This window comes from Notolabrus celidotus, chromosome 14 (assembly GCF_009762535.1).
Source record: "Notolabrus celidotus isolate fNotCel1 chromosome 14, fNotCel1.pri, whole genome shotgun sequence".
Lineage (NCBI taxonomy): Eukaryota > Metazoa > Chordata > Actinopteri > Labriformes > Labridae > Notolabrus > Notolabrus celidotus.
This window is the reverse complement of record NC_048285.1, coordinates 15,850,781-15,875,140: the sequence shown is the minus strand read 5'-3', so window position 1 is coordinate 15,875,140 and position 24,360 is coordinate 15,850,781. Positions and strand designations below refer to the sequence as shown.

At 42.5% G+C, this 24,360-nt stretch overlaps 1 protein-coding gene across 1 annotated transcript; it reads left to right on the top strand.

The window, feature by feature from the left end:
* The first annotated feature begins 1,149 nt into the window (after positions 1-1,149).
* On the top strand, positions 1,150-23,085 carry tiparp (TCDD-inducible poly(ADP-ribose) polymerase). Its single transcript, XM_034701861.1, has 7 exons — positions 1,150-1,485; positions 2,606-3,659; positions 13,554-13,743; positions 14,287-14,474; positions 17,993-18,280; positions 19,884-20,141; positions 21,665-23,085. Exons 2-7 carry the CDS (start codon positions 2,632-2,634, stop codon positions 21,852-21,854), a joined length of 2,142 nt encoding a protein of 713 aa, XP_034557752.1. The 5' UTR covers positions 1,150-1,485; positions 2,606-2,631; the 3' UTR covers positions 21,855-23,085.
* The last annotated feature ends 1,275 nt before the right edge of the window (positions 23,086-24,360 follow it).

The following is a 24,360-nucleotide window of genomic DNA, read 5'->3' as shown; positions in this document are numbered from 1 at the left end:
ATGAAACAGAATCTCTGCAACACCTGTTGTATAATTGTACATATTCCACTACTTTCTTTGTTTCTATTTTCTTACCACTTTGCAGTTTATATTGTTTTCATTTTGATTTTGATTTTGATTCCTTTGATGCCTAAATCCGTGTATGTGTATATATATATCTGTGCGGTGTCCTTGAGTGCCGATAAAGGCGCCTTTAAATAAAATGTATTATTATTATTATTATTATTATTATTATTATTATTATTATTATTATTATTATTACTTTCTGGTCCCAAATGACAGGATATTTGTTGAGCAAAACCACATATAATCTTACAATTGATTGTACTATTGACATAGTATTGCAAATGTATTGGTACTATATGGTAAATGTCATATTCACAAATGTAAAAGGAAAAAGTGCACCCTCTACTTCCCTGTTTTGTTTTTTTATACAGGAACTAAAACTATTCTTAAAAACCTGTACATTGATTGATAGCAAAAAAAAAAAAAAATGTCAATAGTTTCTTGGAGAGGATTGACATCTTAGCATCTGTGCGTTTGCATATTTCTGTTTATTTATATATTGACATGAATTATATGTCCCATTCATTTTGTTTAATCTTCTCCTTGTCTTTTTATTTATTTATAATGGAATCAGAATCAGAATCAGCTTTATTGGCCAGGTATGCTTGAACACACAAGGACTTTGACTTGGTAAGCTGTGCTCTCATTGTACAAGAATAAAAATAAAAATATAATAATAATAATAATAATAATAATAATAATAATAATAATAATAATAATAATAATAACATAAACTATAAACACAAAAAAGAACAACATGTAGGCATTACTAATATGTACAGGCTAAAATAATATGATATGATAATAGTGCAGTGGTGAGTAGTGCTCACCAGTACTCACTAGTGCTCAAACAATATGGAAATTGTTTGAGCACGTGTCAGCAGAAATGTATTATTAGAAAATGTTTAATTAAAATTAAATAAATAAATAACTAGAGTTTCCTTTAAATTTTTTTCAATTGGATAGTCCCAAAGGATCCCCTCACCGAAACAGCTTCTTCCACCAGACGACTCTCTCTCTCCCCCTCCCTCCCTTCCTCCCTCTGTCTTTGAAGCTAAGCCCCGCCTTGACCAGGTTACGGGGCGGAGCCTAACTGTGCGAAGCCGAAAGGCAGGCAGAGCGTCTCCTACCACAGCTGTGCTTAGGCTCTTTGTCGGTCGCTGCTCTCCTGCGTTTTTCTACCCGGCAATAGGATACAAAGAGAGGGGCAGACAGACAGACAGTATGAAATAGAGACAGAGCATGAGAGCGGCGGGGGCAGCAGAAGGACACGAGAAACCCAACCGGACTATGGTGTAGTCCAGACACGGATACTATTATCTTCAGACTGGACACGGAGCTCGTCCGATGTACGCACTGGATTTTAAACACCAAAAAAGTGTCGAGACTGGGGGGAGTGGGGCCGACTTTAACGCACAGGTAGGGATTTTGTCGTGGTCTCGGTGTGTGAGAAATGTAGAGGAAAGCGTCGTCTCATACAAGCTATATCGGCTCTGGGAAAGCTGCGCTATAACAAATCACCCTGCCTGCCTGCATGTCTACTGCAGTGGATTTTTGTTTTAACAAAAAAGCTTATCAACTTCTGCAGCCCAGAAGTGTTTGTGAGCACGAGGACATTGCTGAAGCAGCGTGTTGAAATAGAGCTCCAGGGTGCCCCGTTTATCTTTTGTCACTGCTCCGCCGCAGTGCCTGTATGTGAGTGTGTGTGAGAGAAAGGGAGAAAGAGGGAGAGAGAGTGTGTGTGTGTGTGTGTGTGTGTGTGTGTGTGTGTGTGTGTGTGTGTGTGTGTGTGTGTGTGTGTGTGTGTGTGTGTGTGTGTGTGTGTGTGTGACGACCGTAGCCTACGTGCAAACTTGCTCGGGCAGCAATGTGTAAGCGGCACGTAGACGGCAGGGGCCGCGTATCGGACTCCCGTGATCAAAATATATGGTCTCAGGAGAGAGAGAGGTTTTGTTACAGTGTTGATTTTATCGTTCCTGATGGAGACGCAGCTGTAATTGCAGGCGTGTGAGAGCCCAAGTAGCATATACCGGAACAGAAGTAAGAGAGATCATGCCCGATCACTTCTCCTCATTATTCCTTAGATTAATCTGAAGCTGGTGACTCTGACCGGCAGGATTAGGTCATATTTTTCCACTTCGATTACTGGCTGAAAGAGTGCGTGAACCTCTTCTATTCAGATCTATTATAAATATAGTATTCCTGTAATATTCCTGCGTGGGCACCGTACATTGTAAGCTCATCATATGTGGTTGTTCCTGTTTTATCTGCTGGGTCATTACTGATCGGTGTAGTACTTGTCAGAAGGGTTAACCGGTTTCGTTTCAGCGTGTAGAGTGCGAGGGGTTTCCTTTCCAGGAAAGGAAACATGAGTTATAGCTGTTATTTCGCAGCGTAATTACGCGTCCACGCAGCCTATTAATCATCGCTTTATGTTCGGGATGACTTCACCTTGGAAAGCAAAGGTGCAAGTACTAATACGATTACAGGGTTATAAGTGTTAACTCTGACTATTTCTCTCTATCTCTCTTTCTCTCAGGACTCGTGGGGTTTAGGAGAAGGGTAATGGATCAAACTTTACGCATTCTCCAGAAATCCTCAGACGGTGTGCCGACTGGGATCTCCCTGGATGTGAGTTTAAATATGGACGAAGGGGAAGATTTCACGGAACAGCAAATCGTGGGGCTCCCGGACAAAATACCTTTAGTGAAACCATATTTCAAAAAGAAGCAGAGGAAATTGGACGCCAAATGCCTCCACCGTGCCCTAGAGGATCCTATATTAACCACCTTGTTGAGCACAGACACGCTGGTGTCCGGAGATGGGGTGTTTGTTCCCCGGAATCAGCCGAGTCGGACTCCCAGCAACCTGTGCGCAGCGGCTGTTTCAAAACAGAACTGTATTGGCCCGGTGTGTCTGAAAGACCCGGGAACTGCTGATGGTGCTACAGCTGGGACTGGAGTACCGGGGTTGTTGACCCGGGACGGTGATGTGGAGATTGCCGATACTACTGCGGAGTTGGAAGAGACTGAGCGGCGAGGGGAGCGACCCAAGATCACTGATCCGACCCCAGACAGCCGCTGCTTTCAGCCAAAACCTGGCCTCAGGGCGGCTGGGAGCACAGTGACAATAACACCTCCCGCCAGGGATTTACCTCCCACAGCTGCACCCCAGGCCCCTCACCAGGAGGGGGGCATCAAAAGCAATGACCTCTTAACCTCTTTGGCTAAAAACCTTCCAGTAACAGACAGCTCTAGCCTCCAGGATCCCCTTCCCCTCCTGCTGCAGCCTGACAAAGGAGTGCTATTTCAGGACAAAAGTGAAGAGGCCTCTCTAGATCTGGTTTTTGAGCTGCTGACCCAGCTCCAGTATCACACACACCAGTCAGACTCAGTGGACATTTGTGTGGATTTCCTCCAAGGACAGTGTGTTTATGGCAGTGACTGTGCACACCACCACACTGTCCTGCCTTACCACTGGCAGATCCGCAGGAGCAGCAGTCAGAAGTGGCAGAGCATAGCAGACGACTCCCAGGAACAGCTGGAGAGACTGTACTGCAACCCAGACAATGAGCAAGTCAGACTCAAGTTTCAGTAAGTGACCCTCTATGGTGTTTACTGCAACCTGCACACTGTGTTGTCCTTTACTGTTTACACTGCATGGCCTCTTATTATAGGAAGAAAGCAGAAACTAAGAATTTCTGTTGTAGATCTGTGCTTTTTAGCAGCGGGATTTCTCTTTCAGTTCATTTGATTCAAAATAAGGAACTGAGAATATAATACATGCACTTGTTGGAGAGCTTTAGGTAAGAACAGAAGATAAAACTTACATGTTATTTGATGTCAGGACCTTTTTTGACAAATTACTTAATTTTTTCAGTGTCTTAAGTATGAAAAGGCTCCTCTGTGATAAATGGACAGGTGTATTGTTGTCCTGTCACAAGTTCATATGATTTATCAAACATTTGACACTGGTGACATGGTAACGATGACACAGTAAGCTGATAGGCTACATGTGAATGATAAGCAACTCTGGTATGATGTTCTAGAAACTGTAGAGCTCAGCCCAAGTGCTTCCTCTTTGGTTTCACCACTGGTGACAAACTGAAAGCATTGAGTCCACAGCTGTTCTCTACATGTGTGGCTGATGGATTGAGTCCAAAAGTGGGTTTGCTGAAGTGTTTTCTTGAACACATCTTAATGCAGCAAAAGCAGCTCATGAATGCATGTGTGATTGTGTGTTCCAGTCTACGTAGCTCTTCGTTTCAATCATGTGTCTTGTTAATATGTACCTTACCAGCCATTGCGCCCTAGTGTTGACATGGCACGACATTACCCAGCTGTAATATTGGTTATCTATTTGCTGTATTTCCCTGCTCCCAAACTCCCCCTGTGATTGGCTGGAGCTCCATCCACACCAGACTATACAGCACTCATGGCAGCAAGCGGTGAACTTCCATGACCCTCAGTTGCCTTGTGCGGTCACTGACACAGACGCACTTGGCAGCTTTTCTCCCTCCCTCAGTCATAGACATGCACACCACTGTGTACACACACGCACACACACAGCTTGGCATGCAGTTGCTCACATAAATCGGCTGTACAGAGGAGCTCAGTGGCTCGCAGTGCTCACACGCACGCCTTTTAGCAGACAGAGATAAACCTCTCTTTCACTCTCTCACACACCCACATAGATACGAACACATGCAAGCACTTGGCAAGCCCCAGTGGGGTGAAATAAAGGAGCATGCACCACTTCCTGTGAAACGTACTGTCACACACAGGCATTCGCATACAAAGAGTATGTATACATTGACTCTTTTGACCTTATTTCAAACAGAGATTGCTTCAAACTCGTTTCTTCACTTGTGTTATAACTTCAGATACACTCAACTTTTTAAAAATAGTTTGGCTCATAAGATTTTCAACAATGACAAATTCATTTCAACACAATGTGACTTATAAAATACCTTCATTTGACTGATCAGTCAGAAACACACAGATAGCGCAGTTTGGATTAACACACAGGACTAAGATAGTTTCAGTGATGATCAATCTACCTCAGATCTCCGTTTTACCACTTTAATAGTTAATCAAGCACACATTTTCATCAAACAGCATTTCCTTTACGATGAAAATACCCTCAGAGCCCAAAAGTGGCAGCTTCTTTTAAATGACCAGTCACTAAAAACACTCAATGAATATATCACCAAAAGAGCTGCAGTCAAGTTTTCTGTTAGTCAGTGTTTGATAAAGGTGTAGACCTGTCCTTGAGGCCACTAAACATGTCGTGTTAAAAAAAAAGAAAGACATCCTTTTAATGTTTGCTTTTAGCGTGTCACATCGTGTGTTAATGTAATCAGCTTACTTGAACTCTGTTTTAGTGACTTTATTACCGGAATAGGGTTAAAGTGCGATCAGTGCAAACAGCCAGTGGCACAAAGTTATGACATTATACCCTGGAACTATCAGCCAAGTCCACGCCCCCCCCTCCGATCACATCATCCACTCCTAAGTGTGCCCTTTGAGCAGCCATGTGTGTTTGTCTTTGTTTATGTTGGCGTGGACATCCACACTCACACACGCGCACTCTAACGCAGGTTTGCGTGTGTACTCAAAGATTTGTATGTGTCCGTGTGCTTGACTTGTTGACTCATGTTTTCAACTGAAACTCTATTCAAAGCGCATATTGCTGCACAAACAGGATATGCACCTGGTGGTGTCAACCCAAATTCTTCAGAGGCCTTTTTGAGTGTGTAGCACTCTTACATAGTCAGACAGGACCATCTGGCTCACTCGCCCGAAACTCTGTGGAAACTAGAAAAGCCAGAATATTGCACCAGTTTGTCTCGAAAATACAGTATATTTGTAGTTGTTGTATAAAGTCAGGAATATCGGGGAACCGTTTTTCGTCGATATTGCATACTTAACATGCCTAGCAAACAATGTCATCTCTATTTGATTGTGATGGACTAGAAAACAAGCTTTTAGAGATATTTGATGAAGTCTGACTTACACATACCCCTGATAAATTGTTAAATCTGAGCCTCTTAACACCTTCAGGCTTTGTTAGAAGCAAGATAATAACTGAACTCACAATCTATTTTACACAATTACACTACTCTAATGTCATGCCATTTAATATTTCACCTCTGACAATGAATTACTAAATCAATGTCTTTTTTAATCATTACCATCTGTGTTCCCTACATCTTACATCATAAGAATTGTTTTTTTCTAACCCTGACCTTGTAAACAGGTTCCACTGTTTGCGCACTACAGAGTGAAAACAACATAAAATATGTAACATGATGTCATATGTTTTCATTCTTCAAACACATGACTTTTTAACTGATAATGCTGCAAGGCTGTGTAAAATCAGTCACCAGTTAGCAAACAATGACTAGTTCCTTTTCTCTTGAATGAAGTTTGTTTTTTGGCCTTTTTTCTCACACTCTGCATTTTCACTCCACTCTGGAACGGATAGTTGCCCCGTCTCTTGCGGGGTTGTTTCCGTGATATGTTGACGCTGGGAACATTCAGTATTAGCTCTCAGTCTGCCTATCAGGTGAGAAACAGGAAAGTTAGTCAACTCTGTTCACACTGTTCTGGTTCTCAGGACTCAGTTTAGTCATTTACTTGAAGCTTTGTGTTGCACTGGGTGTGTGTGTGTGAGAGAGCCCTTTTGGAACCTTCTTTGGAGACACTGTCCAGGCTGTCTTTTCATGTGTTAAAGTACACACACAGACACACACACACAGACACACACACACAGACACACACAGACACACAGAGGAGGGGGAAAGAGGGGGTATCACCCTGGTTACCACAGCTAAATGATAACACTGTTAAGAATCTGAAGAGCAGCTGATGACTTGCAAGCTTTGCTCTAGTGCTGCCTTCAAATGGGTAAAGTGGTGAAGTCGTGTGAATGAATGGCTTGGCGTTCAAGTGGTAACACCGTTACGGGGCAACGGCTACATGAAGGCCAAATGTTTGAGCTTTGTCCTCCTTTCTCTATAAGTGGAAATGCTAATATTACATTTTTTTATGTGCTGAAATACCGTGTGGAGGAACAACAAACTCCTCTTGGTCCCGTACATGGCTAACGTTAATCAAATCACGCTGTTCACGCTTGAATCCTGCTAACGATAATTTATTTCGCTCCTCTAACCACAGACCCTATCAGTTTCATTATAATGTCATGTGTTTGCAAATAAACTGGAGTCTCTGGGCTCCACCATTTCTGTGAACATCATCAGGCACACCACAACTCATGAACTCGCAGCTTTCAGAAAATTTTGACTTACAGTGTCGTGAATACGATAAGACCATTGAAGGCACCATAGGTATGGCAACAGAGTCCTGCTTTACCTTTACCACTTTTGTGTGTGTATACGCGTGTGTGAAGGAAAGGGAGTGGACGTGATTTTAGTGTGTCTGCATCTGATTATATCCCGTACAGCCTATTTAGGCACATGTATACGTGAGTGTGTGTTCTGTGCTGAGCTGTTCCCATGTGGGTATGATCCATAGTGCAGGTTAATCCCATCCATATGATAAGCAGGAATGGAAGTCCGGCTAATCCGCCTTAGTCATGAACTCAGCAGTGAGGAGGAATGTCACAGTCATCGCTTCTTTAAGTCACACTGTGATGTACACTCTCGTGTCATTTTCAGGAAACACAAACCACACCATTCGTCCAACTTCCTTTAAATCACACTTAACTTTGACGAAGCACACATTCATAAAAAACAGTGTGTGTGAGAGAGAGAGACAGACAGACAGAGAGAGAGAGAGACAGAGAGACAGAGAGAGAGAGAGAGAGAGAGGGAGAGAGGGAGAGAGAGACAGAGAGAGAGCATAGGGCTAGTCTTTGTCAGCCAGGTGATAAAAGCCTTGCTTGTCATTAACTGACATAAAGAGTCACAGAGCACCAAGGGCAGAGCGACCTGACACCAAGGTGTGTGTGTTTTTTTGTGCGAGTGGGTGTGTGTCGCGCGGGGGGGATTCCATGTTCATTGTGTCACGAATCAAAGAAAATCAATGTAGGTTGTGTCTTTAAGAGCGTGTTTGCGTGTGTATTAAAAAAAGAGGTGGTGTCAAGATAATCAGACTGATGGTGTATGCGTGTGAGTGTGTATGCGTGCGAGTGTGTATGCGTGTGTGTGTGTGTGTGTGTGTGTGTGTGTGTGTGTGTGTGTGTGTGTGTGTGTGTGTGTGTGTGACTGTAATGTGTCAGACAGCTCATGCCATGAATCAGTGGGGCGAGGTCCGGGTCGCTCTGTCTCTTATTACTCAGAGTCTGCCTTCATCCTTCCATCATTTTTTTCTGCCTCTCCGCTCCATCCTCCATCACTGGCTTCCTTATGTCGTCCTTCTTTTTCTCTCCTTTCTCTCTACCTCTATTTTTTTATCCCTCAATTGTCCCTCAAGGGCTCAAAAAGGTGTGAAAGATGTGAAAATGTGTGCGTGTTATTCCCTCTCACCCATTCCTTCATATTCTCCTCTCGGACATTAGCTTTCCCGAATACGCTTTATTTATAAAGTCAAACTCATCCTACCATCGTGTGCCTGTTTGTACTTGAAATTTTAGAGAGAGGTTTGAAATACCTGAGCAGTAGGGAGGACATCCTGCGCTCTGTGCTTAATGATCGGCTCCCTTGAAAGAGACATTCTCTAACAAGACAATTCAGGACGTGCAGGATACAACAGTGTACATTTCTTCCTGTTCTCTGTGTCTTAATGTGTGTGTGTGTGTGTGTGTGTAGATGACCTCGTGTTTTTCACAGCCTTGAGAGCTTAAAAAGAAAACCACACTAAAATGAAGGTCAATTAAAACAGATAACTGGAAAGTGAAGAGCTCTAACATGAGGGAAAACACATTAATAGCACATCAAGGTGTGTGTGAAAGAGGCCTTCGTCAGCAGATTTGGCTGACTGGCTGACTTATCAAGGCGTGACTGGATGAGGACTGTGCGTGTGTACATCTGTCAAAAGAATCTGTGTATGGCTGTTGTGTATTGGAGAGGGAGTGAGGGCGAATGTTATTTTTTTCCGAGCCTGTGACGTTGCCAACAGCATGACTGATGCTGGTATGTGGGTCCTCGGTGATGCAGCCGTGAGAAAATTTAAAGGTGTGTGTGCTAAAGGCAGTGTGTGAGGGATTAACAGCCATTTTGACAGTGCAGTGGGTTTTCTTAACCTTTATTTATTCAAGGAAGGTTTTGCTGAGCATGCTTTCTCATTTTTCCAGCAACACCCTGCTCACACATTCAGAAGTGATGCATACCGTCTCACCTGGTGGCTTCCCGGTACAAGAACCGAGCAGGTTTCGTGCTAAGCCCCACATGCTCTGATCAAGGGCCCCTCTTATTTAGCTTTTAGTACACAGAGATGGTTTGTTTTTCTGTTAAGATTTGTGTAACATGCTGCCTCAAATCGTAACTTTCAATTTGTAATTTCAGTTGACTTTGGTGCAGCAGCAGGCCAACATTTCAAGCATGGTCTTGAAAGCGGAGTCCCAGCCAGAGCGGGCGTGACTCATGTCTCTTTCCAACTTTTTGATTGGCCTCTTTGCCGAAAGCACCAAATCTCAGTGCACTTAATTTAACCGGTGGAATTTTATTTTTAGAGCAGCACAAAGTAGTCTGGGAGTGAGGGAGTGAGAAGGACTCGGTGACTGACCTCCCTGGAGACCTGTATTCATCTGACTACAGTGTGTGAGCGGGAGAGTGTGTAAGAGTGATAGTGACCTAGGTAATCAGTAAGGTTGAGAGGCTGCCTGTAAGTGCAACAAAGTTCCTTTGACTTCCTCATAATAAACCCTGAATATGTGCTGTTGTGTGCATTGTAACCCAGAAGTCAGGAGCTCTTGTCATCATAACACACTGTTGCAGGCAGAAACTGTTCTGTACTGAGAGACCTAGACAGAAAATGAGACACGGTCATGCAGGTGCATCCAGAGCAGTTTCTCTTTCAGATGGAAAGTACAGAGAGCAGCGATTTATGGACAGACAGAAAGAAGAGTGAGACAGTAACAGAGCAGGAGATGACAGAGCAAAGTAAGAAAACAGAGCAGAAGAGAACCAGCTGACCAGGGGTGAATTATCGGATGTACTGTCTTCACTTCTCTCTGCTGCAGTTTCTTGCCTTTCATGTCCTTTCTTTTAACACTTGTTTCAAATTTCTCCCCCTTTTCCTGCTTAATGTCTACCTTCAATACTTACATTTAATTATCTTCTTCTTATGTATGGAACTAGGGCGTGGCGATAATTCGATAACGATAATTGTCGTGATATAAATAGAACAAATGTTGATAAGAATTGGACATAAATAAACCTATGATTACACCACCCCCAACCACTGGAAAGGGAGGGGGCGCTAATGAGCCTTAACGCGAGTTGCCAACTAACATTAGACGGAAGAAGAAGACAGCATTGAACAGCCAATCACGTTGGAGGTTGAGCCGAATTTAAACACAGCGATAGAAGAAAACTCAAAACCTACCAGCTCACCAATCTGCAGTAACTTTAAACTTAATACACTTCATTAAATTACACTTTCAGAATGTGGAAGTAAAGGAAGAGCACAGAGACAACTTCTGCTCTTCTTTTCTAACGCGTTAAATGTCCACCGCGACCGTAGTACAACTGAACACTTAATAACCATGTTGTATTCACTGCACTGTGTGAAAGAACCTCACTCTCCCTGTAACCCTTAGTAATCTTAAAGGGGAGTGCACAACTCAAAACAATACTCTATAAACTGATATCTCTTTGTTGTAAATTTAAATCAAATCATGGAAATGATCTCAGAATTCAAGAAGCTTATCATAAAACTAAATCCAGATACAAGCTGACAAACTGTTTGCTTTCTTCAACTGTCACTCAGGCGCAAAAATCTGGCTTTAAAATGAACCCCCCTGTTATGTCCGTTTCTCAGGAACAGCAATAATGTTCCTGGGTCAACTTGACCCGGGACATGTTAAATTATCTAAAAGTGTCAGAACCCAAAAAAATCCCAATAAACATTATTTTAATCTCATTATTAACTACATTAGTAACCTTTTAAATCAATATTTAGTGCATTGGTGTTCTTTAATCCTCACAGATCATGGTTCAATGAGGATAACTCACTCGTTTTTTTATGAAAATTCATGTTAAAGCTTTGTTTAATGTACATTGGAAAGCCCTAAATATAAATACAGTAGTTTTACATTACTTATATTTTTGTTTATTTTATTTTAAAGTTTGAATTTTTTTCATTTTATTAACAATTTCTTTTTAGATTTTTGCACTTTAAAATGGGTCAATTTGACCCGCAACATAACAGGAGGGTTACATTAAATAATTGTTTGATATTTATCGTGATAATTATCGATATCGACTGATGTGAAATATTTAATTGTGATAACATCATTTTCAATATCGCCCAGCTCTATATGAAACCAATGCACGCTTTATGTGACTTTTGCGAGAAGACAAATCAAAACTGACATCTGTGTGACCTATCTACCTGCTCTTTCTGGTAATCTGGTGATCTGAAAAGCAGTGACGCATTTTAGACTTACTGATATGTTTATGCACGTTCTGCTTCGTGAATTTGAGTTTCACTTCCTCTTACAGAGACACCGTAAAGCTATGACTGAGCACAGGCTGGAAATAAAGTGCATAAAGTCAGTTTTTGTATCAGTGTGTTGTAATGCTTTTGAATCTGACTTAGCACTTCCTGATATCACCCAGCCCCCTGACAGAAACTCGTGTTTGTGTGTGTCTTGCAAATATGCCTGGTAGCCCAGTGACCGGTATCAGCAGTTACAGTAGATGAAACTAGATACTGTATATAGTATCATATCTGGTTTCACTTCTCCAGGCTGATGGAACTAATTACTCATCATATCAAAACAGTCCTACCCAGCTTATCTGGCTTTTGATGGAACCATTTAAAGGATTATGTCACTCAAATACTTCATTTAGAGAAAAGGGTATACACAATTTCTTTACAAACTCACACACGTTTTTTTCTATTTTGTTTGCTCGTGCACTTTCACCGCAGTATGACCTCTGACTTTATACCCAAGTAGCTTCCCTGCAAAAATCAATGAGCCCATTAATGCTGTCAGGCTGCGTGCATGTTTGTATTGCAGGTGTGAAGTTTGCATGTCTCTGTGTGTTTTTGATGTGTATCTATGTGTATGCCTGTGCATGCATGTGTGTGTATTTGCCAGCCTTTCTGTCTGTCTGCCGTCTATGGCATAGCGTGCTCGGGTATGATGCCCACATTTATGTGAGTGGTATGTCTGACCCAGAAATGATTTGCCAGAGGCCCCATGGAGTACTAATGTAGAGGGACTGATGCACATAGACACTCTCAGGCACACACACACACACACACACACACACACACACACACACACACACACACACACACACACACACACACACACACACACACACACACACACACACACACACTCGTGATAGGGATTTGACACACGCTTGTCGAGACAGAGAGGGGTTGGAGTGGGGGAGTTGTACATGAAAAGATTATGCACATTCACTGCTTTTTATTTAGCAGATGTTGGTGCTTTACCTAGTTCTCAACCTTAAACTATAGGCCATGATTGACCCCCTTGTTCTAACATTTAAAGGAATAGCTCACTGTTTTTTACATAATTCCTGCAAAAAAAATGGCATCACTTAACAGTCAAAATAAATGTACCTACAGCCATCAACTAGCTCAGCATGGTATAAAGGCTTTGGGCTAACCAGGCCTTGCACTAAGGTTGCAAGGTCCCACAGAAACTCTAAAGTTCACTCATTAAAAAGCAATTGATCAATAATGTATAAGCTTAGCTAAGCAAGTCAGCTAAACTGGCCTCCATAGACATGAGAGTAGTGCCAGTCTCTCCATCTAATAGTACACAAGGTAGGAAACGAGGGAGTAATTTTGTCCAAAACCACGCCATTATGCTGCATAACAAAAAAGAAAGAAAGAAAGAAAGAAATACCTTCGAAGCCTCTCTGACATTATTCTGGTTTGGATCTTCCTGGTTTGGGGGTTTCTTTAGCTTTTGAAGCGTTGTAACAAAAGTCGGATTAATGTGTGAATCATTATAGTCACATCTGTGTTTTCAGTGTGTGCAAACACGGTGTTTTGATCATAAATGTCTTGTTTGTTTCTATGCTTTGTATGTTTACATGTAGCATATAAGTTGTGTAGTCAATGCTGTCATCCTGTGTGACTCATGCAGTGAGTGAGCAATTAGAGGTTTTTGGTCGTCTTGCTCCAGGGCACTGGGGTTTAGTTAAGGCTTAATCAGTGGCCGCATTACCAGACCAGGCTGCTGATGGAAATCTAAACTGTGACCATTTAACAAGGTCACAGTGCTCCAGCCACATGTTAGCAAACCATGTAAATGTGCAATATGTTTTTCATGCAGGATCAGTTTTGGTTTTACAATTTGTTTTTCACCTTTTGTTTCAGGGGTCGAGTGTTTTCCTTAGACTTTGGGGCAATGCGAGTGTGTGACCTCGAGTTTGACCGCGTCCGCCGACTGTCCTCTCCAGCCAGCCCTTTGCCTCTTCCCACAACGAACCCGAACCCAACCCCAAGCTGTCACACAGTGTGGAAGTACTACTGCAGAGACAACTTTGGCTGGAGGGAATACTCTGAGGTGAGCCACTGATTGTGTGTTTGTGTGTGTGTGTGTGTGTGTGTGTGTGTGTGTGTGTGTGTGTGTGTGTGTGTGTGTGTGTGTGTGTGTGTGTGTGTGTGTGTGTGTGTGTGTGTGTGTGAGTGTGAATGTGAGCATGTCTGTATGTGTTTGCTTGCATGCCCTGTGAACATGAGGTCAGACGCATTAACACCAATCGATTGTCTGGTCACTGTGATGGGATTGAATTAGACCCACATAAACACATATACACACCTAAACACTGTTGATTGCAATGTATTTCACCAAAGCACTAAATATGGACTTTTTTCTATCTCTATGTGTCTGCGCATAAAATAATTTGAGTATCAGGATGATACTTATTTGCTTTTCTGTTATTTCACAATACATTGTATGATGCATCACTGATATTTCCCTCTACAAACTCTCAGTTCCTCCTCCATCTGCTGGATGATTATGCAGAATGTTCACCTGAAATGAACAAATGAGTCTAAAAACCTTAATGCCTCATTTCTTAATTCCTGTTTTCTTTCTCCTCCACAGCCTGTGGTAAAGCTCATAGAGGAGGCAAGCACACGGGGTCTTAAGGAGGTGCGATTTATAACGCTCCAGAACCAGTATATCCTCAACATCAGGGAAGGCTTCCAGCAGAATGCTGTCTTCGGGTTCAGACGACAGATCAAGAAGCGGCCCATGTTCATGTCCTCTGTTATGCTTACACCGATTCTACAGTAAGTAAATATATTCAAATCATGATTTTAATATGTATTGTCCCTAGAGTAAAGATGAAAGCGCACACAGAGGCTTGTCCTGAATGGTACAAATGTTGCTTTTTGAGCCAGGCAAGCTCTACGATTGGCTATCTCATAATTGCAGTCGTTCCGGGTTTGTTTAATTGTTGTATGTATTGTGATTAAAATTCGTAGAGAGATTTGTGTCTCATCCAGGATGTTTGTTAATACCTTCGTGGTCCTCTGGCTTGTGGTTTGGTAAGCGTTCAGTTTTTCAGCACTTGCCCGAAATATGATCCCAGTGTACCAGTCCCCCGGCAGTCTTAGCCTATAGCAGCATAACTAAGAGCTGGTCCAAGCCTGAGCCAGCTATAACTATACGCTTTATTAAAAAGGACATTTTTAAGCCTAATCTTAAAAGTAGAGAGGGTGTCTGCCTCCCAAACCCTGACTGGTAGATGATTCCAAAGGAGAGGTGACTGATAATTGGAGGTGATGGTGACATGAGAAACATCATACCTGCTTAATATAAGCATGTTACCTCTATATTGTCAGCATTGTGTTGCTGTTGTTTTCGACAGTTACCAGTTAATGTAGAGGACAAGTTGACCAACTAGCTCATCTTGACAACATGCTTCAGGTTGCGCATATGATAGCTCTTGTTTCTGAGTGATCTGTTATAAGAATAACAACAGTGTTATAATAATTAGGATAGCCTATTATGTGTAGTTAAGAATACTGCCAGGAACAGCCAGTCCTCAGTTGACAGGCAGAGGTCATTCACATGATTGATAGTCACTCTTTGTCTCTATCTTTGACCCCTCTCCTACTCTCCCTCAGGTTCCCATTCTACTACCACAGCCTCACAGATTATTCAGCACTCAGAGCTCACCCTTGTTAGGGAACATTTTGTAATTTGGAAATGAACACACATTGACTGATAGGACAAAGTCCTCAATCTAACATAAAGTGCCTCGAAACATATGCACAGTAGTTACAAGCTCACACACACACTCTCTCACAAAGTGTTGGCTCCTCAGTATGTGGTACAGCCTATCCCCGTGGCTCTCTGTGTTCTGAGAGCGTCTAGAGTCTCTGTTTGGAGACAGGCAGGCACACAGAGGTCGGTACACAATGCTAATGTCCCTGTCAGGGCTGCATACTGAAAAGCCTCTGAACACCACATTCACCTTTAATCCATTGCAGTACTGTTGCATGCTGGCAGCCAGAGTCGAACTTGAAACCCGTATTAACGCTTCAGAGTTTTGGCAAACCAAACAGAGTCACCGGGACACAGAGCTTTTCCTGTAGTTGGCTTGAAGCAGACGGATGGAAAATGAGATAATGAGGCAAATGAGAACAGATCAGGGTGAAGACAAGAGATACCACAGAGAGAAGAGAAACACACAGAAAGCTACATTTAAGTTCTGTTAATATTTGAGACATTTGCTCTTTAAGAATTTTAAATCATTCTTCGATCTTCCTTTCATCTTTTCACATTTATTCAGAGGATATTGGTGGATTTCAGTAATCTTCATTCTTGATCTTGCATTTTCTTTCTAGCAGTGAAATGGAACTCGCCTCAGCAAGTGATACCAGATTGTAAACAAGTGCAGTCATCTCACCCCATTTGCAGAATTTTTCACTTCCTGTTCCGAGCAGGCTGCTGTCACTGTGTCCTGCCCAAGTGTCCCGCACAGAGCGAACATTAGCACGAGCTGTTCCTGCCAGGCTTGACAAGTCAAGAGAGGACAAAATGGAGAGCAGGAGAGGGAGGGAAGAGGGAGAAAATTAGATGGAGAAAGCAGGAGACAGAGTGGGAATGGGCGAGAACAGAGAGTGGAGTGTGCAGTGAGAAGGAAGTGAGTGAGCTGGTTTAAATGGTTTCCAGACTGGGTGCACAGCAGAGTAGAGCTGGTGACTGAAGGAGTGTGAAATGTGACTGTGGGGAATTCAGAGCCAGGGATTTGTTCCTGGGAGTTTTATATTCATTAGTTGTGTGTGTGTATTTCAGAAAATCCCCAAAATCTCAAATGAAGGTGAGAGTCATTACCCGGACTTGTTTTGAGTTAATTCTCTTTCTTCTTCAGGAGAACAAATAAAGACTAGAGCCATGCCATTCTAGGTGACCAAAACAAGTGTGTGTGTTTTGGAGGGGGTCAGGAATAATCCATTCTAGGCTTAGAGGTTGAGGTCATTAGCTTGATTGGCACCCTCCCTTGCTTCCTCCCCACTTCTCCCTCTGTCATCTCTTCCCCCTGATGATGTTATTTCCAGCCATCTCCTCCCACTCCCTCTCTCCCCTCCCTTGTTATTATCCTTCCTACCTCATCTTTCTCCTCTTCACTATTTCTCCCCACAACTTCATCACTCCCCTCGTTATCCGTCCCTTTTCATTTCACACTCGTGTTCTGCGGCCTGCTGTCTGTGTTCTCTTCAAAGCTCTCAGGGAATAGAGACATCGATTGCAGGGAGGGAGATCAAGGCCGGAGAGACAAGATAAGAGAGAGAGAGAGAAGAGATGAGAAAAACTGTCGCACTAACTGAGAGTCACACTGATCACGGTCTCCTGACAGCACACACACACACACACACACACACACACACACACACACACACACACACACACGCACACGCACACGCACACATGCACACTCTCTTATAGCTGATAGGGCTAACAGCATTTACACTTAGAGAGTGATAACTTGACAGCCAAACCACTGTTATTGACTCAAATGCCAGACACAGAAGTTTTTCCTGTCACTTTCATGACAGCGTTGCAATTGGCATTTTATTCCCTCTCTATCTCTCACTCTCGTTCCTGTCTCTGCCTCGCTCTGCTTCAGTGTTTTCCTGTTTGGTGTCTGGGTTTCACTTTTTACGCTGCCCTGCTTTTTCTGTTTGGCCGCTGATGGCTGACTGCTGCTGCTGTGGAGCACCTCCACTCGGCAGAGCAGTGATGTCATTGTTGACAGTTGGTAGGATATGATTTTGGAAGCTCTCACACGTGTGGGTTCATCGCGGCAGACAGCAGTTTTGTTTTATGTTAGGATGCAGATCTGATTGGAAACACATGGGATTGAAGCTGTGAGGAGATAGGTAGTGTGGTGTGATGCCCAGCTTGTGTTGCTAAAAATGGACAGTTCTTGTACGCTGGTTTCTTGGACCTGAGCAGGAATAAGATATTGGCACAGGAAGAACCACTTAGATTTTTGTAATTTGAAGAAGATGGGTTGAATTAGCTGGACTTCATCTTATGTTAAAGCATTCCTGGAGTTACCCATATAACCTGGTACTTACTGAGAGTAAAAGCGAATTACCTAAAAAGTGTTTTTAAGTTTAGTTCATTGTGTTGAGTTTAGAAGAATGACTGATTCACCTTGGAATTTATTTCTCAAATCTGGAAATCAACCCTTAATATTAATCAGATTTGATATTCATACCTATTTGCGATAATGATTTATGTATAAATAAATACCTTTTCTAAACAAAAATATTTTCTTCTCTCTTTTTTTTAGGACTTTGGGTGGCCTCTCTTCATCTCCCCTCACCTCCTCTTCCTCATCCATGGATCTCTCCACGTCACATCCTCTCTCACCAACCACCACCAACCCACCAAGCCTTTATCCAGAAACTTGGTTGCCCATGGGAATGAGCCAGGACTTCCTCCAGGTGCCGGTCTCACGTGAAGACCGCAGCTACAGGACGGTGTACAGCCTTTTCCATAAGACAGTGTCGGAGACCAAGTTCAGGATCCTCAAGATCCAGCGTGTGCAGAACCCGTTCCTCTGGGAGAAGTACAAGAGGTGAGCTAAGGATTGCAAACATGCACTTATTACTTCCTCAGCGCTGGAGATACCATCTGTTTATATAACCTCATACGCGTGGTTCGTTTCCAGTAATCACAACCAGTACCCATGACACTGAGTTAAAAACATCATTAGGACATTTCTTTCAAGGTCAGCCAGTATGAGTGCCTGTGATTCTTCTGTATGTGTCATCTTTGTTTACATGACTTGTACTGCAGCTTTAGCATATGACTTGAACAGAATTTTACTGACCAGCTAAAAGTGTCATGAGAGTTGTGTAATTTGAAGTCCTTCTTTAAGTTAACAAATGAAACACAGAATATGAATCACTAAAAGACAACACTGGGAAGACACAAGGATAACTCTATAGAATAAAAGCAGAAATCAAAGACAGTATATTACAAATAAAATACAAAACAAAAGTAACCCATGTCACTTTATGATATTATGAAAGCACAATAAGTGCATGAAAATTACTAAAATATAAAAAAGTGTTTTTTCGTAGTTATTTTTCCCTCTATTGATCTCATTCTGCATTATCACAAATTGTTCCGTAAACTTTGTATCCAGCTTTCAGTCATTGAACTTAAGAATACTTAACACACAGCTGCTATTTTACTTGCAGACATCAAACCAGAACAAAGACATCTCTTAACAACAAACACAAGGTGAATTCAGAGCAATGTGAGAGCAGGAAGAAAGAAAAGAAAATAGGGCAAATGGGACCAGCTGTGTGGGACTTCGTGAGAAGGAGTCCACGGTGGTGTGTGAATGCAGCGGAAGAAGAGATGTTTGGTGATGATGATGTTCCTTTTGAGAACACATTGGGTTAACCGCTGTGGCTAGAGAAGGCAGGTCCTATCAGCTGTGACAGTTAGACTCTCCGACACTGACTGGTACCACAAGGTTTCACAATGACTGACAGTGTGTGTTTGTGTGTGACTGGCTCTGAAAGTGATGCTGCCTCCGAATGCAAAATCATCCCACCCACACACGGGTAATGACAGCACAGTCGTAACTTTGTGTCTGTGCATACCATAAATGGTCAGCTGTTTTATAGGAAGTTGAGCAGCTACATCCTTAAATTGTGACTAGAATTACAAATCGGTAAACTGGAGTGTGTGTTTATGTGTGTGCATGCTTGGATGCATGCGGTGTCAGTCTGTGTCAGGTCACAAGCTGCAGGGTCATGGCAGGTCATGCCCGGGTCACAGCCGCTCTCGATCCTTTCGCCTCTGCATGCCTGATTGATCTGCTCACTTCAAAGAAGCTAAGTGTGTCTGTGTGCATGCATGTGTGCGTGCGTGTGTCTGTTGCTCGAGAAAAAGGATTAGGCCAAATGTTCTTACGAGGCTTTAGAGCAAACAAGGACATGGTCACAACTTTTGAATCGAGACAGCAGGACTGCTTCCAGCTCTTGACTTATTCATCACCTGAGAGATGATCTGTCTTTGTACATCAGCCCCTTCAGAGAATTCAGATTTATTTTATTCAATTACATTTTTATAAAACTTCTCTATCATATTTGATAACATATTTTGTCAGAATCTATCAGAACTCATTCATTTACTTCTCTCTCCTATTGTTTCTGTCCTCACAGGAAGAAGGAGTACATGTCACGGCGTATGTCAGAGATGGACCGACTGCTGAGCGAGCGCCACCTCTTCCACGGCACCTCGGCCGACGTTGTGGAGGGCATCTGCAAGCACAACTTCGACCCTCGGGTCTGTGGAAAGCACGCCACCATGTTCGGCCAGGGCTCCTACTTTGCCCGCAAGGCTGTCTACTCCCACAACTTCTCCAAGCGCTCACCCAAAGGAGTTCACTGCATGTTCCTGGCCAAAGTCCTCACTGGCAGGTGTGTGAATGCTCTGAATGAGTTTCATTTCTCTTCCTACTCTCCACTTCATCACAAAGGGGGGAGATTTGAATTAAAGGCTATATGTGCAGCATTTATTTTTTTTAGTCAAGGTCTTTATATTGTTTTTTTGACAGTTGTACACAAACAAACATATACAGCAATGATGTCTCATTTTTTGAACAGTGAAACCCCCCCGAAAAGCTCCAACAGAGCCCCTTTATATGTGCAGCATTTCTAATTATATAATTGATATAGATCCTAAAATAATGCATTTTAAGAAAATCAATTGAGATTACACCCTTAGGGTTTAAAATGACTGGACAGAATCTCTATTTTTCATCACACAGATGCTAAACCTTAGAAATCCAATATTGCCATAATGCAGTCCACGCACTGATTAATGGCACTGCCACCAATAACATAATGCCAGCTAGAGGTATTAAAGGGATACTTGTGTTTTTGTCTAACTGTTGTATGATATAATTGGATTGGATTAAGCTGCTTCTTTCCTCTCTGTTTCAGTCTTAGCCTGAGTTTTAAATGTTAGCTTGGGTTGGATTAACTTTGGTATGTAACAAATCAGGTATATTTTTTATCATGATCATGTTTTAGTTCCACAAGAAGAGCAGTTAGGTGAATACATCAAGTGTGCTGCTACATCATACCTATTTAATACCTGATTGCTTACTCACTGTTAGCGCTCTCTAATTAAATTTGTAAGGATGCATCAGCATTAATTTGGATCGTGTATGTCCTGTAGTTCTTTTTCATAAGCCATCATCTACTCCTGCTGTGCACCATGCTCCTCCTGTTCCTTAAATTGGAGTCAAATCTAGAGACACACATGTAAAACAGCTGATTTGGCTGAACCTATCATATGTTTCTAGCCTTGTAGCAGACAGCAGAGAATGGGTGGAAACACGCCACCCTCTCCTACTCCATCACCAAACCTGGGCTCAATGTGTTTCACAGACTCAGACATTGCCTCTAGACCAATAAAGAAGTTATCTGTAGCATGTATTTAGCTCCCCTGTTTGAATCATATCTGGCTCACAGACTCTTGCATATCTCTACCCCGTGCTTTTGTCTGTAGCTTCTTTTTATTTGAAAGTGTTTTATTCATGACCCACAAGACAGAGCTACAATGAGTGATGGATTACTTGTCTTTAGGGCTTTACATGAATATTTAAGAGACAAACAAACTGGTGACAGGATGCTGCTTCACTTCAGACTGTGTCCTTACTATAAATTTATATCATGCACTTACAGCACGAGATTATTATTTAAGGTACTTTAAAATTTACAGGAGCTGCAAGCTACTTTCATTAAATTTAGATGAGGCTCTCTTAAATGGTGAACAATTCTTCGGTAACTTTAGACTTTTGTCTGTCAGCAGTATTTTCACTTATAAAGAATGAAAATGAAATGAAAATTTGAACTCTTTCCAGTTCCACTCTGAAAGCCTTTACAGATTTGTAATCACATATCTAACGATGACTATCTCTTTTATGTTAAAACAGGTTCACTGTTGGAAACCCCTCCATGCGGCGACCTCCACCTATTAACCCTCGTGACCCCTCCAGTGACCTTTATGACTCCTGTGTTGACAACTGGGTGGACCCCCAGATCTATGTCATCTTCAATGATGACCAGAGCTACCCTTACTTCATCATTCACTATGAGGAGGTACCCAGCACTGTCGCTGTCTAAGACCTGGATCAGACCTGGCTTTGTCTGTATTTGCCAATGCTTACTCATAGTTTATTTTGGTCTGTTACAGAGCTGGATGGGTGGAGTTTGCTTCTTAAGATGAAAGGGAACATATTAGACCAACAACATGCCAAAATTTAGAATCCCTTTTTGAAGACAAACCTCACCCATCTGTTGCTCCAAACAGGTTAAAACAATCTATGACGTGTTTGCAAATACACAGTGATTTAGGTCTGCAGTAAACTGGATCCTAACCAGACTGGTCTGCATTCAGGAACAGGAACAACAGACGGGTCCAGACCGGATTAAACTGGCTAAAACTGGACTAGCAAAAAGGAGACACCTGTTTTATCCAACATCAGAGGTGGATGACAGCTGCGTCCACAACAGACTAAACTGGACTCTTAAACAACTCTTTATATAGTATGACAGGAGCCTCATTATGATCACCGGACACAAGAGGATTCAATCTACCTTATTGATCTGGAGCAGATGCAGGAAAAACCAAACATAGCCCTCTTATCATTTTGACTTAGTCGTATGGCTGTAACTGAACTCACATCAGGACAAGTGCTGTAGTAGATGGTGGTCCTGCTAGTACTGTGAATGACCAACTGGTTGTATTATTACAAGGAAGCAGCCAACCAATCAACCGCTTCCATAGAGAAACCAAGGCGACTCTGATCCCAGTCAGTCTCTTATGAAAATCATAGTGTGTTTACCCAGCCTCTGGCCCATACGTTTATTTTTTTTTTTCAAGTGTATGTGCAGCGTGTTTGAATCTTTTGATTTAGTGGACATGAATCTGGTGGCCTCTTCAAACAGTCATGGACATGAGTTTCAGCGGGCCTTTTACAAACTGACATCCTCGTACTGTAAACCTCCAGGCAGAGGTTTCACATGAAGCCAGTGCTGTTCCCGGTTGGTGATTTTGCCTTTGTGCCCACCGCTTTAGTTCCTCATGGGGGGATTGAAGAGAGTACAGTTTCACGCTGAGACTCTGTGCTGCTGCAGCATCGGTGGTGCTGTAGCGTTTTGTCAACAAACCCCCTGAAACTCATCTCTCTTGGACAGCTTTCTCGCTCAGAGACAGTAGACATGTTTTATTGAGACAAACTGTACAGATGTTCTCTTTGTTTATATTTGAACTGTGTGCCTTTTGTTCATAAAAATTTTATTTATGTTAGTTTAATGTAACATTGATTAAATAAAAATTCTAAAAGAAAAATGACTCACTGTTTACGTTGTGATTTATCTAACCAGTGTTTTACTTTGTTTATGGACTCCAAGATTACTTTCACCATGAAACCATGACGCAGTCACCAAAGACTCTAGGTCAAAGCAAAATGAGCCTGGGCTTTATTTGTTAGAAAGAAATTGAAGAAAGCGTAAAAGCAGCCTACGGTAGCCCAGTAGTATAAAAAGCACAACATGCTTTGAATGTTTCTGCAACTTTAGGAAATATGTTTATTTGCTTGTTTTTCTAGGATTGGATCAATCAATCAATCAATCTTTATTTGTATAGCACCAAATCACAGCAAACGTTATCTCAAGACGCTTTTACAAACATAGCAGGTCTAGACAATACCCTATGTTAAATTATCAACAAAGACCCAACATCAAGACAGGATAAGATCAAGTCCCCTCTTAAGGCTGATTTATACTTCTGCGTCGAATCGACGGCGTAACCTACGCCGTAGGTCCGCGTAGCTCCCGTACCTACGCAGAGGCCTACGCACGTAGCTGACGTGCACCTCCTCCAAAATGTAACTACGCGTAGAGCCGACGCGGACCGCAAGCTCTGTGATTGGTCCGCTCGACGGCTTTGTCTTTCCCGCATTCACAGCACTTCCGGGGTCCCGGACATCGGCCACACATCGGCCGTGTATTTCATCTCCTCCTCTCTATTCTTCATGTAATCATGTCTGTATGATAAACAGCAACATGTATCAGCTGTAGATTAACAGAACACGCTCTGAATCGATGTGGAAAAGTAAACAGAGATCGTAGCGGGACCGGAAGCAGGCGACCGGCTATCAGAGAGACCGCACTGCCCTCAGGCGTTTCGGCGGAGAATTGCTGCGCGACACAGACACACCGACGCAGAAGTATGAGGGGCTCATGTCCGCGTCAGCCCCTGCTGCGTAGGGCGACGCAGAAGTATAAATCAGCCTTTACTGACAGGACTCAATCTTATCTCATCTTAATCCACCATGAGCATTGCACCTCACAGTATTAAGCTAGTTACAGCGGCAAGGAAAAACTTCCTTTTAACAGGAAGAAACCTCGAGCAGAACCAGACTCATGTTAGACAGCCATCTGCCTCGACCGAGTCGGGGTTGGAATGAGGAAAAGAGGAGATACCTGTGTTTACCTCACAGACACGACAGAGGTAGCAGTTACAACTCATTCTCAGCAGGAATACTTATAAATACGTTTCTAAAATATCAATTGCTTTTAAGAACTTCTCACCCATACAACATGAAGAAAGGTGTTAGTATAACTG